Source organism: Fulmarus glacialis, unplaced genomic scaffold (genome assembly GCF_000690835.1).
Source record: "Fulmarus glacialis isolate BGI_N327 unplaced genomic scaffold, ASM69083v1 scaffold33207, whole genome shotgun sequence".
Classification (NCBI taxonomy): Eukaryota; Metazoa; Chordata; class Aves; order Procellariiformes; family Procellariidae; genus Fulmarus; species Fulmarus glacialis.
Genome location: NW_009225629.1, coordinates 1 through 15,312, shown reverse-complemented (window position 1 = coordinate 15,312; position 15,312 = coordinate 1). Strand labels below are relative to the sequence as shown.

The 15,312-nt window shown below is 47.6% G+C and overlaps 1 protein-coding gene across 1 annotated transcript in view; it reads right to left on the bottom strand.

The window, feature by feature from the left end:
• The window catches only part of LOC104080231 (SLIT-ROBO Rho GTPase-activating protein 3), a gene marked incomplete at its 3' end in the record, with an annotated part of 14,723 nt that extends 399 nt beyond the window's left edge, over positions 1-14,324 (bottom strand). Inside the window, exons 1-9 of the mRNA XM_009582545.1 lie at positions 14,258-14,324; positions 13,769-13,846; positions 12,527-12,661; positions 8,827-8,932; positions 8,326-8,553; positions 6,749-6,828; positions 3,597-3,777; positions 2,944-3,093; positions 2,248-2,575 (exon numbers count right to left, since the gene is read on the bottom strand). Of these exons, the coding sequence (XP_009580840.1) occupies positions 2,248-2,575; positions 2,944-3,093; positions 3,597-3,777; positions 6,749-6,828; positions 8,326-8,553; positions 8,827-8,932; positions 12,527-12,661; positions 13,769-13,846; positions 14,258-14,324 (1,353 nt within the window). The remainder of the gene's footprint in view (positions 1-2,247; positions 2,576-2,943; positions 3,094-3,596; positions 3,778-6,748; positions 6,829-8,325; positions 8,554-8,826; positions 8,933-12,526; positions 12,662-13,768; positions 13,847-14,257) is intronic.
• Positions 14,325-15,312: the final 988 nt, after the last annotated feature.

Here is a 15,312-nt window from a genome sequence, read left to right as displayed (position 1 = left end):
CATCTCCCAAGTCAACAGGAGTTTGGTCACCAGCTCCAAAGGGAGCAAACCCCGAGCACCACGAGCAATGAGGAGAACACCAGCCTGCCCACATCTCCAACGAGGCAGGACATCTCCACACTCCTCGGCAGCACTGAGGCTGTTTTTTCCCCAAAAAAGGAGGCCCTCCATCAGATGTATGGGACCTCTGCTGTCCCTGTGTCTACAGGGCAATGGCACATGTGGGGCAGAAATGCACAGGCACGTATGCAGAGCGAGCAACACGATGGCAGCTCGCCATAAATAAAAGAGAGGCAGCAACAAGGCCTCTCCCTGTGTGTGGGGAGGCAGCCGAGGTGAGACCGTCCCCAGCCCCTCACCGCCCGCCCACCTCAGGTCATGTCTCCTAGGCACGGCATCCATGGATCCGTCCACGGAGAACCTCCAGAAGGCGAACCCAGTTCAACTAGAAGTGCCCATTTAAAGTAAATTAGCTAAATTGTCTACAACTGTAATGCTGATCGTCTCATTCAGAAATAGAGAGGTCCTAGTTTGGCTTTGCTTAAATCCGCCCTAACTCAATGAAGGCCACTAACTCAGAAGGAGACCATCTGAAAAGTGATTTAAGGCAACTGATTCAATCCTTTAAAAGGTAGCTCTAGTTAACTCTCCTTGCTGTCCTTGTGTAGACGAGTCCTTAATTTTATAATGCGTACAAAAAGCTCGGTGAGCTTCAGATAAAGTTCAGAGGATCAGCAGAAGGGAAATAATTACCAAGTTAGCTCCAATTAATTCTATTAAGCTGTTCAGATAATGAGTAAAAATATTCTCCCAGAGCTAAGCCCCAGCACTACCAAGTCCAGCAGTCCTACAGACGTCAAGGTAAGTATTTATTTACATCAGCTGAACCTCTTTTCCAAAGTTTAAAGAAACAACCCAAAACCAAGAAAATTGTGCATATCGTGCTCCGTCCTCAGCATTCACCCATCCTTCTGGAGGGACCCCACAGCCCTGCACTGCACCCGGGCACCGCTGCGGGGTCATCAGCTCGGCCATCAGCCGAGCCCAGGGACTTCGTGCATGATGTTATCCCGTCCCAAGGCAGACGCAGTGCCCCAGCTTGAGCCATCGCGCAGGGCACGCACTGTGCTACGACCATAACTTTGTAAAGTGATCACACCAAACGCAAGCTCTTGACGGACAGAGAAGCTGGGTAGCGTGCTGCAGAGCAAGAGAACAAGGAGCGTGGCTGGTGGAAAAGCAAACAGGACAGTAAGAATTCTTCCTTTCTGCAATCATCATTAATTATCCCACTGAAAGCAGCTGATTCTACATAAAACAGCCTGGCAAACCCTGTGGCACACGAGCTACTGCCAGGTGGTGGGCTGCAGCCTCCCCAGCAGCTGCACCCCTCTGCCTGGGCATCACCGACCGCCCCACAGCTGCTGCTCCCACTGGAGGGTGGCACGAAGAAAACTGCCGGTAAACTGCTGAAACAAGGGAAGCTGAACTGTCCACAGCGCTCCCAGCCCCCCACGGCTGTTCGAACACATTGACAGGGACTGTACCTGAACTAGGTGGTCCCTGAGGGGCTGGAGAATTCTGCAGCCAGCTCTGTGAAAGGACCATTCTCCAAGATGTTAACAGGTTTGGTATAACCTGACTGATACCTGGCTGGGGGCCTCCTGCCAGCCATAGAGAGAGGAGACCTGCAGGCTATGCTGGAAGTAACATGAATTTAACGAGCCCATGGAACCGATGGCCTAACATGACGCCGATGATGTTGCACGGCTGGAGGCATCATATTGGGATTAGACTAACATTTTGAGGTCCTAGCTACAAATAGCCAGTAACAAACCTGAAGCACTTTTCTCCAAACACTGAGCATCGGTCAAATTCTGATTTGGCAAATCCAGTTTTCTCCTCCTAAGCTCCTTATGGAGCATCAGATGAAGATAATGCGCTTCCCTCCCCACGGGAGGTAAGAGCTGCCAGCGCGTTTTGGTGGTGGATCGAACGCTTCTGCCTATTCTTTTGAAGAAACAAGGTTTGTGGAAGGAGGCAGTATCTTTTATTAGACCAACCAATACAGTTGGAAAAGCAGGCAAGCTGCTAGCTGCTCATTTTTCTCTTCAAACCATTGCAGCTACAACAGCACTGTAATTCTCAAGTGTGTTGAGATGGAAGGGGCTCTGTGGCACTACGCCAGTGATTTTATTTTAGCTTCTCGATCCCTGGGCACCGAGAGCCACTTCACAACCCTCTTACCTCAGCAAGCGCTTCTGCTTCTAGAGATTTCTGATCTCCAAGACTACTGTGTCTAGTCGATCCACAGGTCGATCTCAGCGGGTGGCCATCAGACAAGGCCTTCCTGTCTGGGAAATTGATGCTGCCTGCACTGCCGAATGTCGCCATTCTGCGCTTTTCAGGACTCTCAATCCTGCCCCTGTTAAGAGGTATTTTGTGGGGGCTGCTAGGGCAGGCCGCTGCTCGAGGAGGAGTGTCTATGCCAGGACCCATCCCTCGGGGCGGGCTGTGGGTGTCCCCCCCGCTTCGACGGCGAGGGATAGCTGCACCGTCAGACCTCAATCTCACTCTGCAAAGAATCCATCACAAGACTAGGTCACCGTCCATCAGATCGAAAGTGTCTGGTTGCATGCTGTCAGACAATTGCTCAGCTCTGAGAGTTCATATCAAACCAAACTCAAGCCTTTCAGCTCCAGAAGACTAAGGCAAGAGGGAAGATAGACATTTTAGCCAGTGCCAAGAAAGGGACAGCATTGTAACTTCTTTACTTGTTAAGGTCTACATTAGCAATGCACATGAAAATCCCCTCCATGCTTATATTATTCTGCAGTGCTTACTGGAGCCTTCCCTTCTGTCTTGCCCTACACCACACATTGACTCTCCCAGGATATGACAGTGACCACCTCTGTGTTTATAGGAAAATGAGAGTTTCCCTACCGGCCCATTACTCCCCCAAAGCCATAGTCCACAATATGATCTGTCGGAGACTGGATGTCGTTCTTGGAGGAGGCTTTATCGTCCAGCAGTGGGCCGCTGCTTGCCTCGCTGTCCGCCTTCTGGCTCAGGCTGTCGGAGAACGCATCATCCCTAGGAAAAGGAGACCCCCATCAGTAACAGGGCTCTGCCCCAGGAGAGAGGCTAGGACCCAGCCACAATGTGGATCTGAACATCACCACTCCAGCAGCTCCAGACTTTGTTAACAAAGGGCTGGACCAAGGCCACCATTTCAGACAGCACCTGGAGCTTGGAAAAAGTGAACATCACGTCTCCATATCCCCCTGTGCTGTAGCTGCCATTTTAATTAATCCAGGTTCAGTATTTGTAACAGAAGCGGCATCTGTGAAGGACCCCTCTTAGGAGTCAATGAGAGATGGGGTTCAGGCACACTGAAGTACAGTATTTATAGTGCTTGGCTTGAACGAGAAACAATCTGAGCCAACACATGGCGAGGCAGATGTGAACAGGTCCAGATTTCTCACCAAAGTCATTAAACCTTGGAAAATCTGACCCCCTATTTTAGGTGGCTAAAGTGGACCTTGTGTAGGTATGTGATTTTAACATCCTGGATCAACACACGCCACTTTACTCACATGTCTTGCACCACAATGTACTGGTGGGGTATGAGGCCATCCACACCATTATGTCTCCCTTCCCACCAGTCTTCTGATGCCCGATGGTACAGGAGGAGTGAGGCCCCTTTCTTAAAGGAGAGCTCTCGTGGAGATCGTCCAATGTAGTCAAACTTTGCTATGGCTTCAATCTGCTCCACTTCTGCAAAGGAGAGAAGCACAAATAGAGAAAAGCTTAGTTCAACAATCATGAGAGCACAATAAATCCTAGAAAGAGACATCTTGCCAGAACAGCAGTAATGCTGCTGCCCTAGCTTCCCGAGAGCATCTTACACTGAGTACAAACCATCTTATTTTTAGACTGATCAATTCTTTTTGTTCTTCCAGCCTTCCTGGAATTTCTCACAGACCACGAACTACCAGCAATTACAAAAAGCTACAAACCAGATGGGGAGTAGTTGAAATTTCCCTGTGTGCATATGGCATCGTCACCAACACTCCCATTTTTTACCTATAAAGTGATTTCTTTGGTTACAGAACCCCATTATCCTCCAGACTGGGATCTTGTCAAGCTGTGTCAGATACTGTGATCAAAGCCCCACTTACCTTCTCTTCCTTTCCTTATCCTGGAGACAGTTTGGCCTGAATTATTGACAAGTAACAAATCCCCATAGAAACAATGATACCGGCTCTGGCCAGGCAACTGCTCTGCATCACACCCCCACATCTGCAGACCTTCCCAGCACTCTATCTCACTGCTTCTCAACTTTTCCTAATTTAAGCTCTACCGAACACCAGGGATTCACAAATTGGGAGCTCAGGGCCTGAAATTCAAGAGGGCTGAGGCATGACTTCACTCTGGGAGGTCATGAGCCCACCAGGAACCTTTGAGCCCCTGGCCAAGGGCATCACAGTGGGAGCTGCTGGTGCACCCAAAGAGGAGCCTGGTTGGCATTGAGGAGCCCAGCTCTTCTGCAAATCTGTGTCCAGCTGGGAGCACTGAATCCCGGAGAAACCACAGCGATTGCAAAGCGGTGACAGCATTTCTCTCCTCACTGGCAGGAGCAGCACTCTGCCTCACTTCTCTCTGAGACAGGGGTGAAAAAGCAGGCTGCCACCACCCAACTACCTCTAGCCACTATCAGAGCCAGCAAGCAAGCAGTTAATGTACCTTGATTATTTGAGACACCTGGTCATTTTAAACCCCACCTGGAGACTGGCAGACAGGCAATGACAAAGCTAAACAGGGCAAATCCGCCCAGTTCCTCCAGATCTGTCACACTCCCATTAAAACATGGAAACTTGCTCTGCTCCGTCTGCCTCGTCACTAACCACAGGCTTGGCATCAGCAGCAATCAGGATGCTCTACTCAGCGACAAAACCCACACAGAGGAGGAGACACCGGAGGAGGTCATGGGAGATTCTGCATCAGACCCCTGCCCCATTCCCCACCTCACATGGGACAGGACAGGTCGTTTCAGCAGACTGATTTTCCCCAGCTTAAAATACACACCCACACCAATACGAGCAGCAGGGCGCTTGGGAGCACTACAGCAGGATCAAGGGGGAATGCTCTGGAGGAAACACAGCAGGGGAGGAAACCAGGAGGGCTCTCACAGCCCTGGTAAAATGTTGAGTCTCCCAGCAGGGAGGGTGCATGGGGCGAGGGAGAGGTGAAGAAGGAATATGTAAATTCACAAAATAAAGCTGCTCCTCTTCTCCACACTTGCACCGCAGTTAATCATCCAGAAACTCCAATCAGAGCCACTAATGTGACCACCCAAGCATAAAATTGGCTAAATGGCAGCTTGCTCTCCTTCATCTTCTAGTCCTGTCGGCTCCTGTCTGTACCTGAAAGCAGGTCCTGAGCTGTCTGGCCCAGCTGCGCCCTTCCCCTCCCCGCGGTGCCAGCCAGCCAGGCAAGCCCTCCTGCCACCCGCCAGCCTCGGAAGGCGTCAGTGTTTTGTCAGGGCAGGACACACCCAAGGAAACAGTGGCCATCAGGAAAGCAGGAGAGGCATTCAGCTCCCCAGTGCCCTTCCACACGGCATAGTCCTGCCATTAAACAGTGTCGTGGGGTCGCACATTCGCCGCCCCTCAGTAGTGCCAGTGGGATCTCCCGGACTCGCCCCGTGGCCAAGCTACCGGTGCCTCCAGGGCACGGGAGGCACAATGCATCCTCCCGCTTTGGTACTGTGCCCTGGAGCGAACACGCTTCTTGCCCAGCTCTGCCAGCGCCCCCGTTTCCACGCCTGCCTTTGTGATCACCGTGAGCTTCAAAGCTTTTACTGAGAGCCCATACGTGAAACTCCGAGCTGGTTTACCCAGAAGCGCAGGCAGATACAAGCTTACAGAAAGCTGGACCTGAGCCTCCTCCAGAGGGTTACGAAACACTGATGATGCACCCAATTGCAAGGGATTCACACCTGGCTGCACCCGTCCGCACGGTCCTGGCTCACAACACGTCTTGCTTCGCCCCCCTGAAGCCAGCCAGCTCCATGGGCCTGACACAAGCAGGCATGCGCAGGCGTTTCGTCACCAAAGGAAACAGAACAGACTGCAGGGAAAACCAGGCTGCAGCTCACTCGAGTACAGAGGCATTTAGTTTCTGCCAAGGAGATGGCTGCTTGACCAGGGATGATCAACAACATAATGAAAACAGCTGAAAGACCCCCTCACTTCAGAGGACCCCCAATGGAGGCACTGACATTCACTGTTTTCCCCACAGTGCATCCAAGGGCCCGGAGTGAACAGAGCTGGTCCCCTGCCACATCAGCTCCCCATCTCCCCTCCTGTTCTCGTAAGCCATTTCACACAGCGTGTCCTCACCGCATGGCTGCATGTAAGCACAGATGACAAGGAAAAGGAAAAAGAAGTCACACATGGGATTAATGGAATCTCACAGAACAGCTCCAAAAAACCAGCCCCTGCACCCTGCCATGGAGTCAGGCCACTGCGAAAGGCCATGCACATCCTATGATAAAAACCTATAAGCAACATCTATTAATACGCATATGCATTACCAAGCACACAGAAACACTGTCCCCCACTAAAGTGCCAGCCGCTAGTCCAGCCCCTAATCTGACTAGGAGCAAAGTGCACACTGCTTTCCTGCATGCACAGCTTTTCTAACACAGACCCGATTTTCTGTCTGTGCTCACGTCTCTGCTCACCGTCATCACTGGTGTGTGGCTCCGTGCCGTTGTCATGGTCAACCTCATCAATGGTGCCTGGCTCGCTGTGCGGGCTGTCGCTGAAATAAAATACACCGTGCTTTCAAAGAAAGAATGAGATTCTGTTCCCGAGGCACTTAGCAAAAGTAAGTTGTTGAGGGAAATTCCAGCCCCAGTGACACTTGAAAGAGTTATGGTTTTAGTTTCTATAGGACTGAGATAGTCATTTTAAATCACAGCAGATCTCTGAACTTGCTTTGAGAACAGCAGACACTCGCACCACGATCTTCAGGCCCAGAACATCACATTCTGTTGCTCATGCATCTTACTTGTATTTGGTAAAAAAAATATAAAGTGACACCAAGTTAGAATGTTCCACTCACTCATTCACAATGAGTTTTAGTATTTTATCCCCCGCTTGCATTAGTAAGGATGGTGGCAGGTGATCAGTGTCAGGGAAGACTAGGTCTCAGAAATGTATAAAACCTGCACGTGAATCAGTTCAAATCTGTTATAAATACTGGTTTGTTAAAAGTCAGATCTGAATGTCAGTTTAGAATTCCAGCATCCTCTAAGACAAATGTGTAATATCACTTACACTTCTAATGTGGGAGTTTGTTTATGGAGTTTTCCTATTCTGGGTATACCAAGTAGGACAAATTGTGCACCAGGAAGACGCGATGCAATGCAATCGCACACGGCTGATCCCATCCCTAGCTAATACAAACTCATCTGTCTTCTAATGCTGACAAAACAAAAGGAGCTGGAAGGTTCAGGTTAACTTTGGGCTAAGGGATTTCATCCAACTTATGCAATTATGATGGAACTATGGGACTCTACTCAAAAATTCCAGCCTAAGAGGAATTTGGTTAGAATTAACCTAAAATTCTGTTTTGCTCTGAACACACTTCTGTGAATCTGCAGCTAAAAGATTTTTTATAAATATTAATATCCATGTTGGAAACAATTTTCTCCTGAAGTTTCTACTGAGGTTTGTAATGCTGAGTCAGCATGAGAAAAATGAAAAAAAAAACCTCAGTGAAACTGCCTCTGTTTTCACCAGCAAGGTTAAAATGAAAAGCAAAATGGACGTATACAAGTAGAGACTAATTGGTTAGGTGTGCAAAAACCTCTTAGTTTTATGAAGGTATTTATAACTAAGAACCACACAGACAGCCTGGTATGGAGTAAGATTCTTAACCAGTGTAAAACAGTACAAGCATATCAAATATGTATCACTTGCACACCTAATTCATAACATTTAACAGGAATACATGCAAAGAGGCATGCCCCTTCTACAGAGGGGCAAATTCACCCCAGCACTGTGCTCAGCTGCCCTGAATATTAAGAACTTCCCAAAGCTCTCCTCACACCCCATCCTCTCGGGGATCTGCTCCCAAGAGCCCTTCTCCTACACTCACGTGAGCTGGGGTCAATTCTCTGTCTACTAGGAATCAAGCCAAAGCCCTGCATTTTGTCACAGGTTCACTCTTAATGTACAATGCCAGAAGATAAAGCCAGATCCCCTTGTTAAGGTTAAGTTCTGCAAACAATGAAGTCCTGCCCCCGCTCCTTACCAGTACTCCTCCCCTCCAGTCATGCACTTCTCATAGACAGGTCCTTCCAGATCTCTGTGGCTGGGGAAGATGCCCTCATGGTTAATGATGATGGTTTTGATGACCTCATTGACATGGGCTTGGCAGGACACCGGATCCTGCCCATCTGGAATGTGCATCAGAGTGGGCCCAAAGCAGATGGCCAGGTTGTAGGGATCCATCATGTTCTCATCGCTGTACTGCGACAAGCTGCAAGCACAAGTGTTACGGAGGTGCAGTGCCGATTTTCCCCGTTCACTCAGAAAAATCTCCCACCAACAAACCCCCACTGCCCAAGAAAGCAATCATCACCGAGCTTTACATCCTCCCTGAACACACAGCCATGGCTAGGCAAGGCTGAGGAAGGAGCAAAATACAACTCCCCATGGCAATACCAAAAAGGACTCATGCAGCAAAGACACGGAAGCCCTGAAAAAAAGGAGGGTAAGGAGAAACTCAGTGAAAGAGAAAAAAAAGACTCACTGATTAAGGAAAGCAAAAAGATATCTCATGACAACGATGACAGCCCGGGGCAGAGTGACGATGATTTGCTGGATCTGGTGCACTCTCTCAGTGGGGTTCTCGATTTCTGGAACACATGGATAGAAAGCACATCTTTAAACCTTCTCAGGACCAAACATGGCACCAGACGGACTTGTTCCAGATCTAGCAGCCCACTATGCAATGAAAGCAATAGCCCGTTTCCAGATTTGATGCACTGGTTTGGCACTAAAGTGCAAGCAGAGAATGGGGCATAGTGCTCTTCCACAGGTGAATTCACATGTATGTTCAGATTCAGTATAAACAGCAAATAAAGACATTTCCATGGTTTTATTTTTAAAATAACTGTTTATACATTATTTAGTTTATTCCTCAACAACTATTTTACTTCTCAAAAGCTTGAGTCAATACAGCACTGGAAAATGGAGCACTGCTTTGTTTTCTAGTGCAGATTTTTAAATGAGGTTTTTATTCATGTTACTCTTATGGGTTAACCATCAGGTCCTTCTGAGCCCTTCTGCTCAAGTCTCCCACTGGTCTTAATGGGAATTTAATCCGAACCGCTTCTAAGTCAGCACTTTAAGATTCACTTCTCTCCACGGCAGTGCGCAAAGCCCACAGCTGCTATCAGAAACCAGCCTCCTTCTGTAGGAAGGAGGGTGACTTAGAGCGATCTTGCTTTCAGTGCCAGCTGACTCGCCCAGGGACCCCACACCGTCCCCCCACCCTCCTGCAGCCCCGCGCAGCAGCTTCCTTCACCTGCAGAGCTGCGAGAGCCCCGCTCCAGCACCGGCCCACTGAGGGGGCTCAGCGCCGCTCCTGCAGCAGCTGGCAGCACATTTCAGCCCGCAAAGCTACTCTATTTTTTTAAGCTAGTATCTGTTCGATATATTATGTAGATAGTTAATCCCGTGGCTTTTTTTTTTTACAGAAAGCAGACAAAGAGTACCAAAGCTTTCCTGAGAGCAGTCAGCCTCAGATGCATGGAATAAGTCACATCAGTGGAGAGATGCTTACTTTATTATGCTGGCTCAAACTTTGACATTTGCTAATCATAACAAAATTCACTGACAACATGTAGTTGGGCTGCCATTTGTTCAAAAATTGTGAGCAAAATTTGGCTTCAGTCCAAAGATTGAAATCTTTACAATATTTCATTTTGGAAATTTTTCCTTTTGAGGAATGTATTTATCCCCTGTTATTGCTTACTGGGTTCTCTACTTCTTCAGTTTGGTTTCACTTATGAGGACATTTGTAAAAAAAAAAAATTAATAAGTAAGAACTGGATAAAAACCTACAACAACAGATACCTGTTCTGAAACCCAGAGGAACAAATTGTCTTGAAGCACTTGCCTTTTTTCACTTAGCAGAAATGTTTCAACTGGCTGTAATTCAGAGGAATTAATGGAGTAATTATCAATCACTTGACAATACAGGCACACCCCTGAATGAACCTTTGCAAACAAAGTGCCTTTTCTGTCCATCTATTTCTCATGTGTATTTGAGAAATGCTTCCATGTAAATTCTCAGTCCCATAAGGCAAAAGGAAAAGCCAGCCTTTCATCTGTCACCAGCAAGCCTGGCTTCCCCGTCACAGCGGCAGGGAATGATGTGGCTCTGCAGCCTTCCAGGGGCACTCAGAGGCCCTCGACATGCGCAGCAGCACCTGCTGCAAAAAACTCGCTCAGAATACCTTACCAGGAGCCAAGGGAAATCAAGGTGGCTTTGTGATGCACTGCGGGGGAGAGCCCAAACCGCTTGGCTGCATTTAACCTTTCCGCCGTAATTACAAAATGAGACAGAATATCCTACAGTAGGGGTGGCATTTTACTGAGCAGCAGTTCTCAAAGGAAGAAGGTTTCTTCAATCTGTTTAGGTTGGGACACCTATTTGCAGGCTATATTTATGAGGCAGAAAATCAGATGCACTTAAGGTCAGATTTTTAATGGGAACAAGGCACTTTAATTCATTTTAAATCTATCCTTAATCGAAAGGTAGCAACAGCAGCAGGAAAAGAAAGGAAAGATGAGGAAAAGGAAGATTCTTGCTAAAATGAGAAAAAATAAAGACAGAGAGAAAAGAATACTGTCCAGAAAATTAACAGATGATGTTTGCAATGAAAAGCTCCCAAAAGCTTAATAAATTGTGCAAATTGGCATTAATTAGGGATGGTTCCAAAGCACAAGCCTATCTGCAAGCACACAGACAGTCACATTACCAAGCACCAGGAACATTTCCTGGCACTGAAGGGGACTCGTCTCCTTCTCTGCGGGCTGTGCCCTCTCAGGCTCCCCACTCTGCCTGCTGCAAGCCCCTCGGGGAGGGCAGCCGGAGCGAGCGCTGCAAGCCAGGTTAAAAATCCCTGTCCAGGGCACGAAACTGGTGCAGAAACAGCTTCCTTTGTTTGCCGTGTTACAGGTGGGCTGTGCTGTTTTACACATCAAAACCGAAAGGCAACAGCCAATTTCCTAAAGCTACTATATAAAACAACTGTTCTTGAAAAATAAGAGGAAATTCTTCTCCTGGAACAAGCCCATCCCTGCGTCATTCCCCTCTAGATATCATCTGTCTTTCTTGACATCACTAAATCTCTAGCAGTTATGCACATTAACGTTAAGGAGGGGGGAAGGAGCCATGGGCAGTGAAAGCCAAATGAAGGACTTCAGCACATGTTCACCAGTCAGTCCCCCTGAAGCTACCCACATACCAAGACACTCGAACCCCCAAACAACCCCAATGCCTCTCTTGTAAAATGAAGTCATCCTGTAGCCAAAGTGCGCAACACGCTCCTCCATCATCTCTGAAACACCAAATTCATTCTGTCTTCTTCCTTTCCCCCAGGGGAGTAATTTCCACAACTTGCCAATGAATAAATGTCATCACTACAAGGTACTGAGAGAAATAAACCCCAGCTGGGATATCTGTTTCTTCAGTTGCAGAGGAACAAGTAGAGCCGGGAGGAGAATTCAGGACAGAACAAGAAGCAACCAGGCTCTCCCTGACATCAATCCCAGACCCTTCACGATTAAAAACCCTCAGCTTCTACCTCTGCTCACATCCCAGAGCACTTTCTGGTTTTCTTTGGTACAGGAAACGCACATAGCAAACACTTGGAGAACAGCTGAACAAGTGAGGCTGAAACCAAGTCTGCAGGCTCAAGGGTCAGAGAAGCTTTCTGAGTAGCCAAGAGTTACTGACCTCCACTTTATGTTTAGTAGAAGACACTGAGCTAAAGCAGCAAAACCTCTTTGGGTCCCAGGAGCCATGGCTGCTTGACATGTGATGGGCAGGCACAGGAACCGCTGTTACCCGCAGAGATCTGTGCAGGCAGGACAGCAGCCAACCCTGTTCAAGCAACTAATGACCCCTTGTCATCAGTGTATATGGGCGAATGTGTATATGGGCTTAAGCCTAAGCTTAAGCAGCCCACTGGCCTAAGCTTGGAGATGACTCTGGTGATCCTCATGATGCTAGTAAGATTTTAAAAGAGCCACAGCAAGATGGCTCGCCTCCCTCGCTGCCAATGCACACTTAAAGTCTTTTCCTAACAACTTCCATTGCAGACCTATAGCCCTTCTTACAGCATAAGCTACTATTTGCAAAACTCAGGTGTATTTGCTCCCCATTTATGGGTTCTCTTGTCCCACCCTATTCTCTGAGAAGAGCTGCCACATGTACTTACTTATAGTAGATATCAAATCTTGAAACCTTTCCTTAGGAAAGAGGGGGTTTTCCAGTCCTCGGAAATACAGCTTCAAGACTCCAGCCACTGAATTAATGTCACGTTCATTTTGATCATCAGCAAGGGGATCTTCACCTGCCCAGAGAAGAGTTTTTATTTCCAGCATTACTGTCAAGTTGGACTAACACAGCGAGTGTTTTTTCCTAACGCAGTGGAAACCCAAAATTTCCCACAGCTCAGAAAACCCTCCTGTGTGTGTAATGGTGATGCTACACATTTTGCCAGCAAGAGGAGGGTTTAATAAGGGACTCTGATAGCATCATGCTGAGACATGCTATAGCCCAGTTTATTGTGGAGATTTTAAACCTTTCCTGAAGATGTTATTAATCGGTACTCCTTCACAGTTTCCAGCCCAGTGCACTTTTGCATTTACGGCAACAGCTCAGAAATCTGAGCAGATCTAAACGATGGTGGGTGAAAGCCTGAGAAGACAGGCTTGGCTGGAGGATGCAATTATGCCTCTGGAATAGACTGAACGGTTCTGGATAGCATTGTACTGACTTAAATCTACAAAAGGCTTTCAAAACTTAAGGGATTTGGATACCGATTCCTCTTAAATTGGATGTGCAAATCCTCCAGCCTTTGATAAGGCCCATTACCTCCTTATTCATTGGCCTGGCCACCTTTACCCTGATCCTCCCGATGCTGCTCAAAGATTAATGCCATGGAGGCCATTACCCCCATCTAGGCTGTCCCTTTCACAGCTTCACCTTCACCCGGTGACAGCAGGATTGCTCTGCCCTGTCTTGCCAGCCTTGCACCTTCGATGTGATTTTCTCAACAGAATCACTGGCAACTCCACAACCAACACTGCACCAGGTACACGTGGCAATGCTGCTCCTCCCTTGACAAACCGGTGCAGGAAGGAGGAAAATGGATCCCCAACAAACTATTTTATGGCTCTCATGTGAGGCTTTCATGCTCTTAATTAATGACTGTGGAAGAGATCTCTGCACCTACCCCTACTTCTCATACTCTTTCCTTAAGTGACTCTTCGCTATTGCTGGAGATACAATACTGAGATACCTAGAAGGGGATAAAACCTCCTGGTGTCTTGTAGCAGAAAGGCTTTTAGCACAGGCTTTACACAACATCTAATGCACCCAACACACACAAACTCCCACCAACGATCTCTGCTCAGACACGGCGTCCCAGCTGTGGCTGCACACCCTGGCAACACACCTCTCTCAAACGAATTCTTGATGTCGTTGACTTCCACCTGGGAGCCAGGGACTCTGAAAATGCCCTGCTGCTGAAGGCCTGGAAAAGAACAATGTTTTAGAAAAGATTTATAACTGTTACACGGTACTTTCTGGTAAAGAACAGCAGAAACTAGGAGTCGATGCACCCGGAAAGGCTCAGAGCAAGAAGGGGACACCCTGCTACGATTCATTTCTGCTCATATTCTCCAATCAAGGCCCCCCAAGATCGAAGCATTGAAACGGCTCCCGTCAGCCTGGAGCCTGAACGAACAATTTAACCTGAATAAGTGCTACCAGGACCTAAATATTTGCCAGTCATCCAATGCTACATCACAGTCAATGCCACTGTAAATATAACCTGAGCCCATGTAGCAAGGGCTGTGGGCATCTCTACTATATTTCACTGCTAACTACAAGTACTTGATTTCCTTTGCAGAAAGTTTCTGTTGATATTACTGAATCAACTTACCGTACAAATTGATGTAACGAATGCAGCTTTCTACTACAAGTGGAATAGCCTGTCCTGAATCCTTCATGAAAGGAAAGGCAAAAGTAAAAGATTACTGGTTTGTTGATAACAAAGCACGGGAAATGCATTAAAGATTGCAAAAACAGAGATTTGAAAATCAGTGCCATTGAGTTTAGTAAGAGGACAGGCAAGAAAAGGAGGTGTTACACGCATCAAGCCATCAAAAAGTGGTGAGTGTACTATGTGCAGTCAATTATGCACAAAAAAGCTTTCATAAAGTGTGTGAAAGACTGCTTCTCACTATCTAGTTGAGACAGGGGACTGATGCGATGAGATCACAGCTATTCCATTTCAAAGGTATAACACTGAGCTGAAATAAAACTTGTGCTATACCCATCTGATGAAATAAGCTTCCAGTAACAGAGCTGACAACAATATTTCCGCCTAAAGAAAGAGCCATTGTCAGCAGATGCTAAAAAAAAAAAAAAAACCAAAACACCATACTGTATGAAATGAACTGCCTGTGTCTGAACCTGCGATGAGTTTTGGCTTTTGTTTCAAAGCTGCTTCTCTCCGGGCCCCTGATGGAAGGAGCTCAAGGGGGAATGTGAGCTGTGTCTGACTGCCTAAGTGGACGTTTATTTTCCTTAGGAGCTTTGTTTGGTTGTTTTTTCCAGTAGAGTACAGTTGCATCTCTCTGGTTAATTTACTCCGTCTCATAGACGGGCCTCCAGTAAATACCTGATTTCTCGTTCGCGCATTCCTCCTTCCTCTGAGAACACAAAAAAGCAGCAGAGCGGGGAAAAAAAGAAAAGATTAAGCAAGGATAAGTTCAGTTAGAGGTAAGCATCTCTTTCGGAGGCCATGAACGCTCAAATGCAATGGCAGCTTAGCAGGGTCCAACCCAGGCCTTCAGGCTGTCCACCCTCCCTCCCAAACCCCGCCTGGCACGCTGCACCCGAGCCTCGGCGACCGGCAGAAAGAGCCTCTCTGATTTCTTCCCTCCCTGAACCTGTGGCACTCGCAGGAGCCCGAGGCCAACGCCAGCCCCTGCC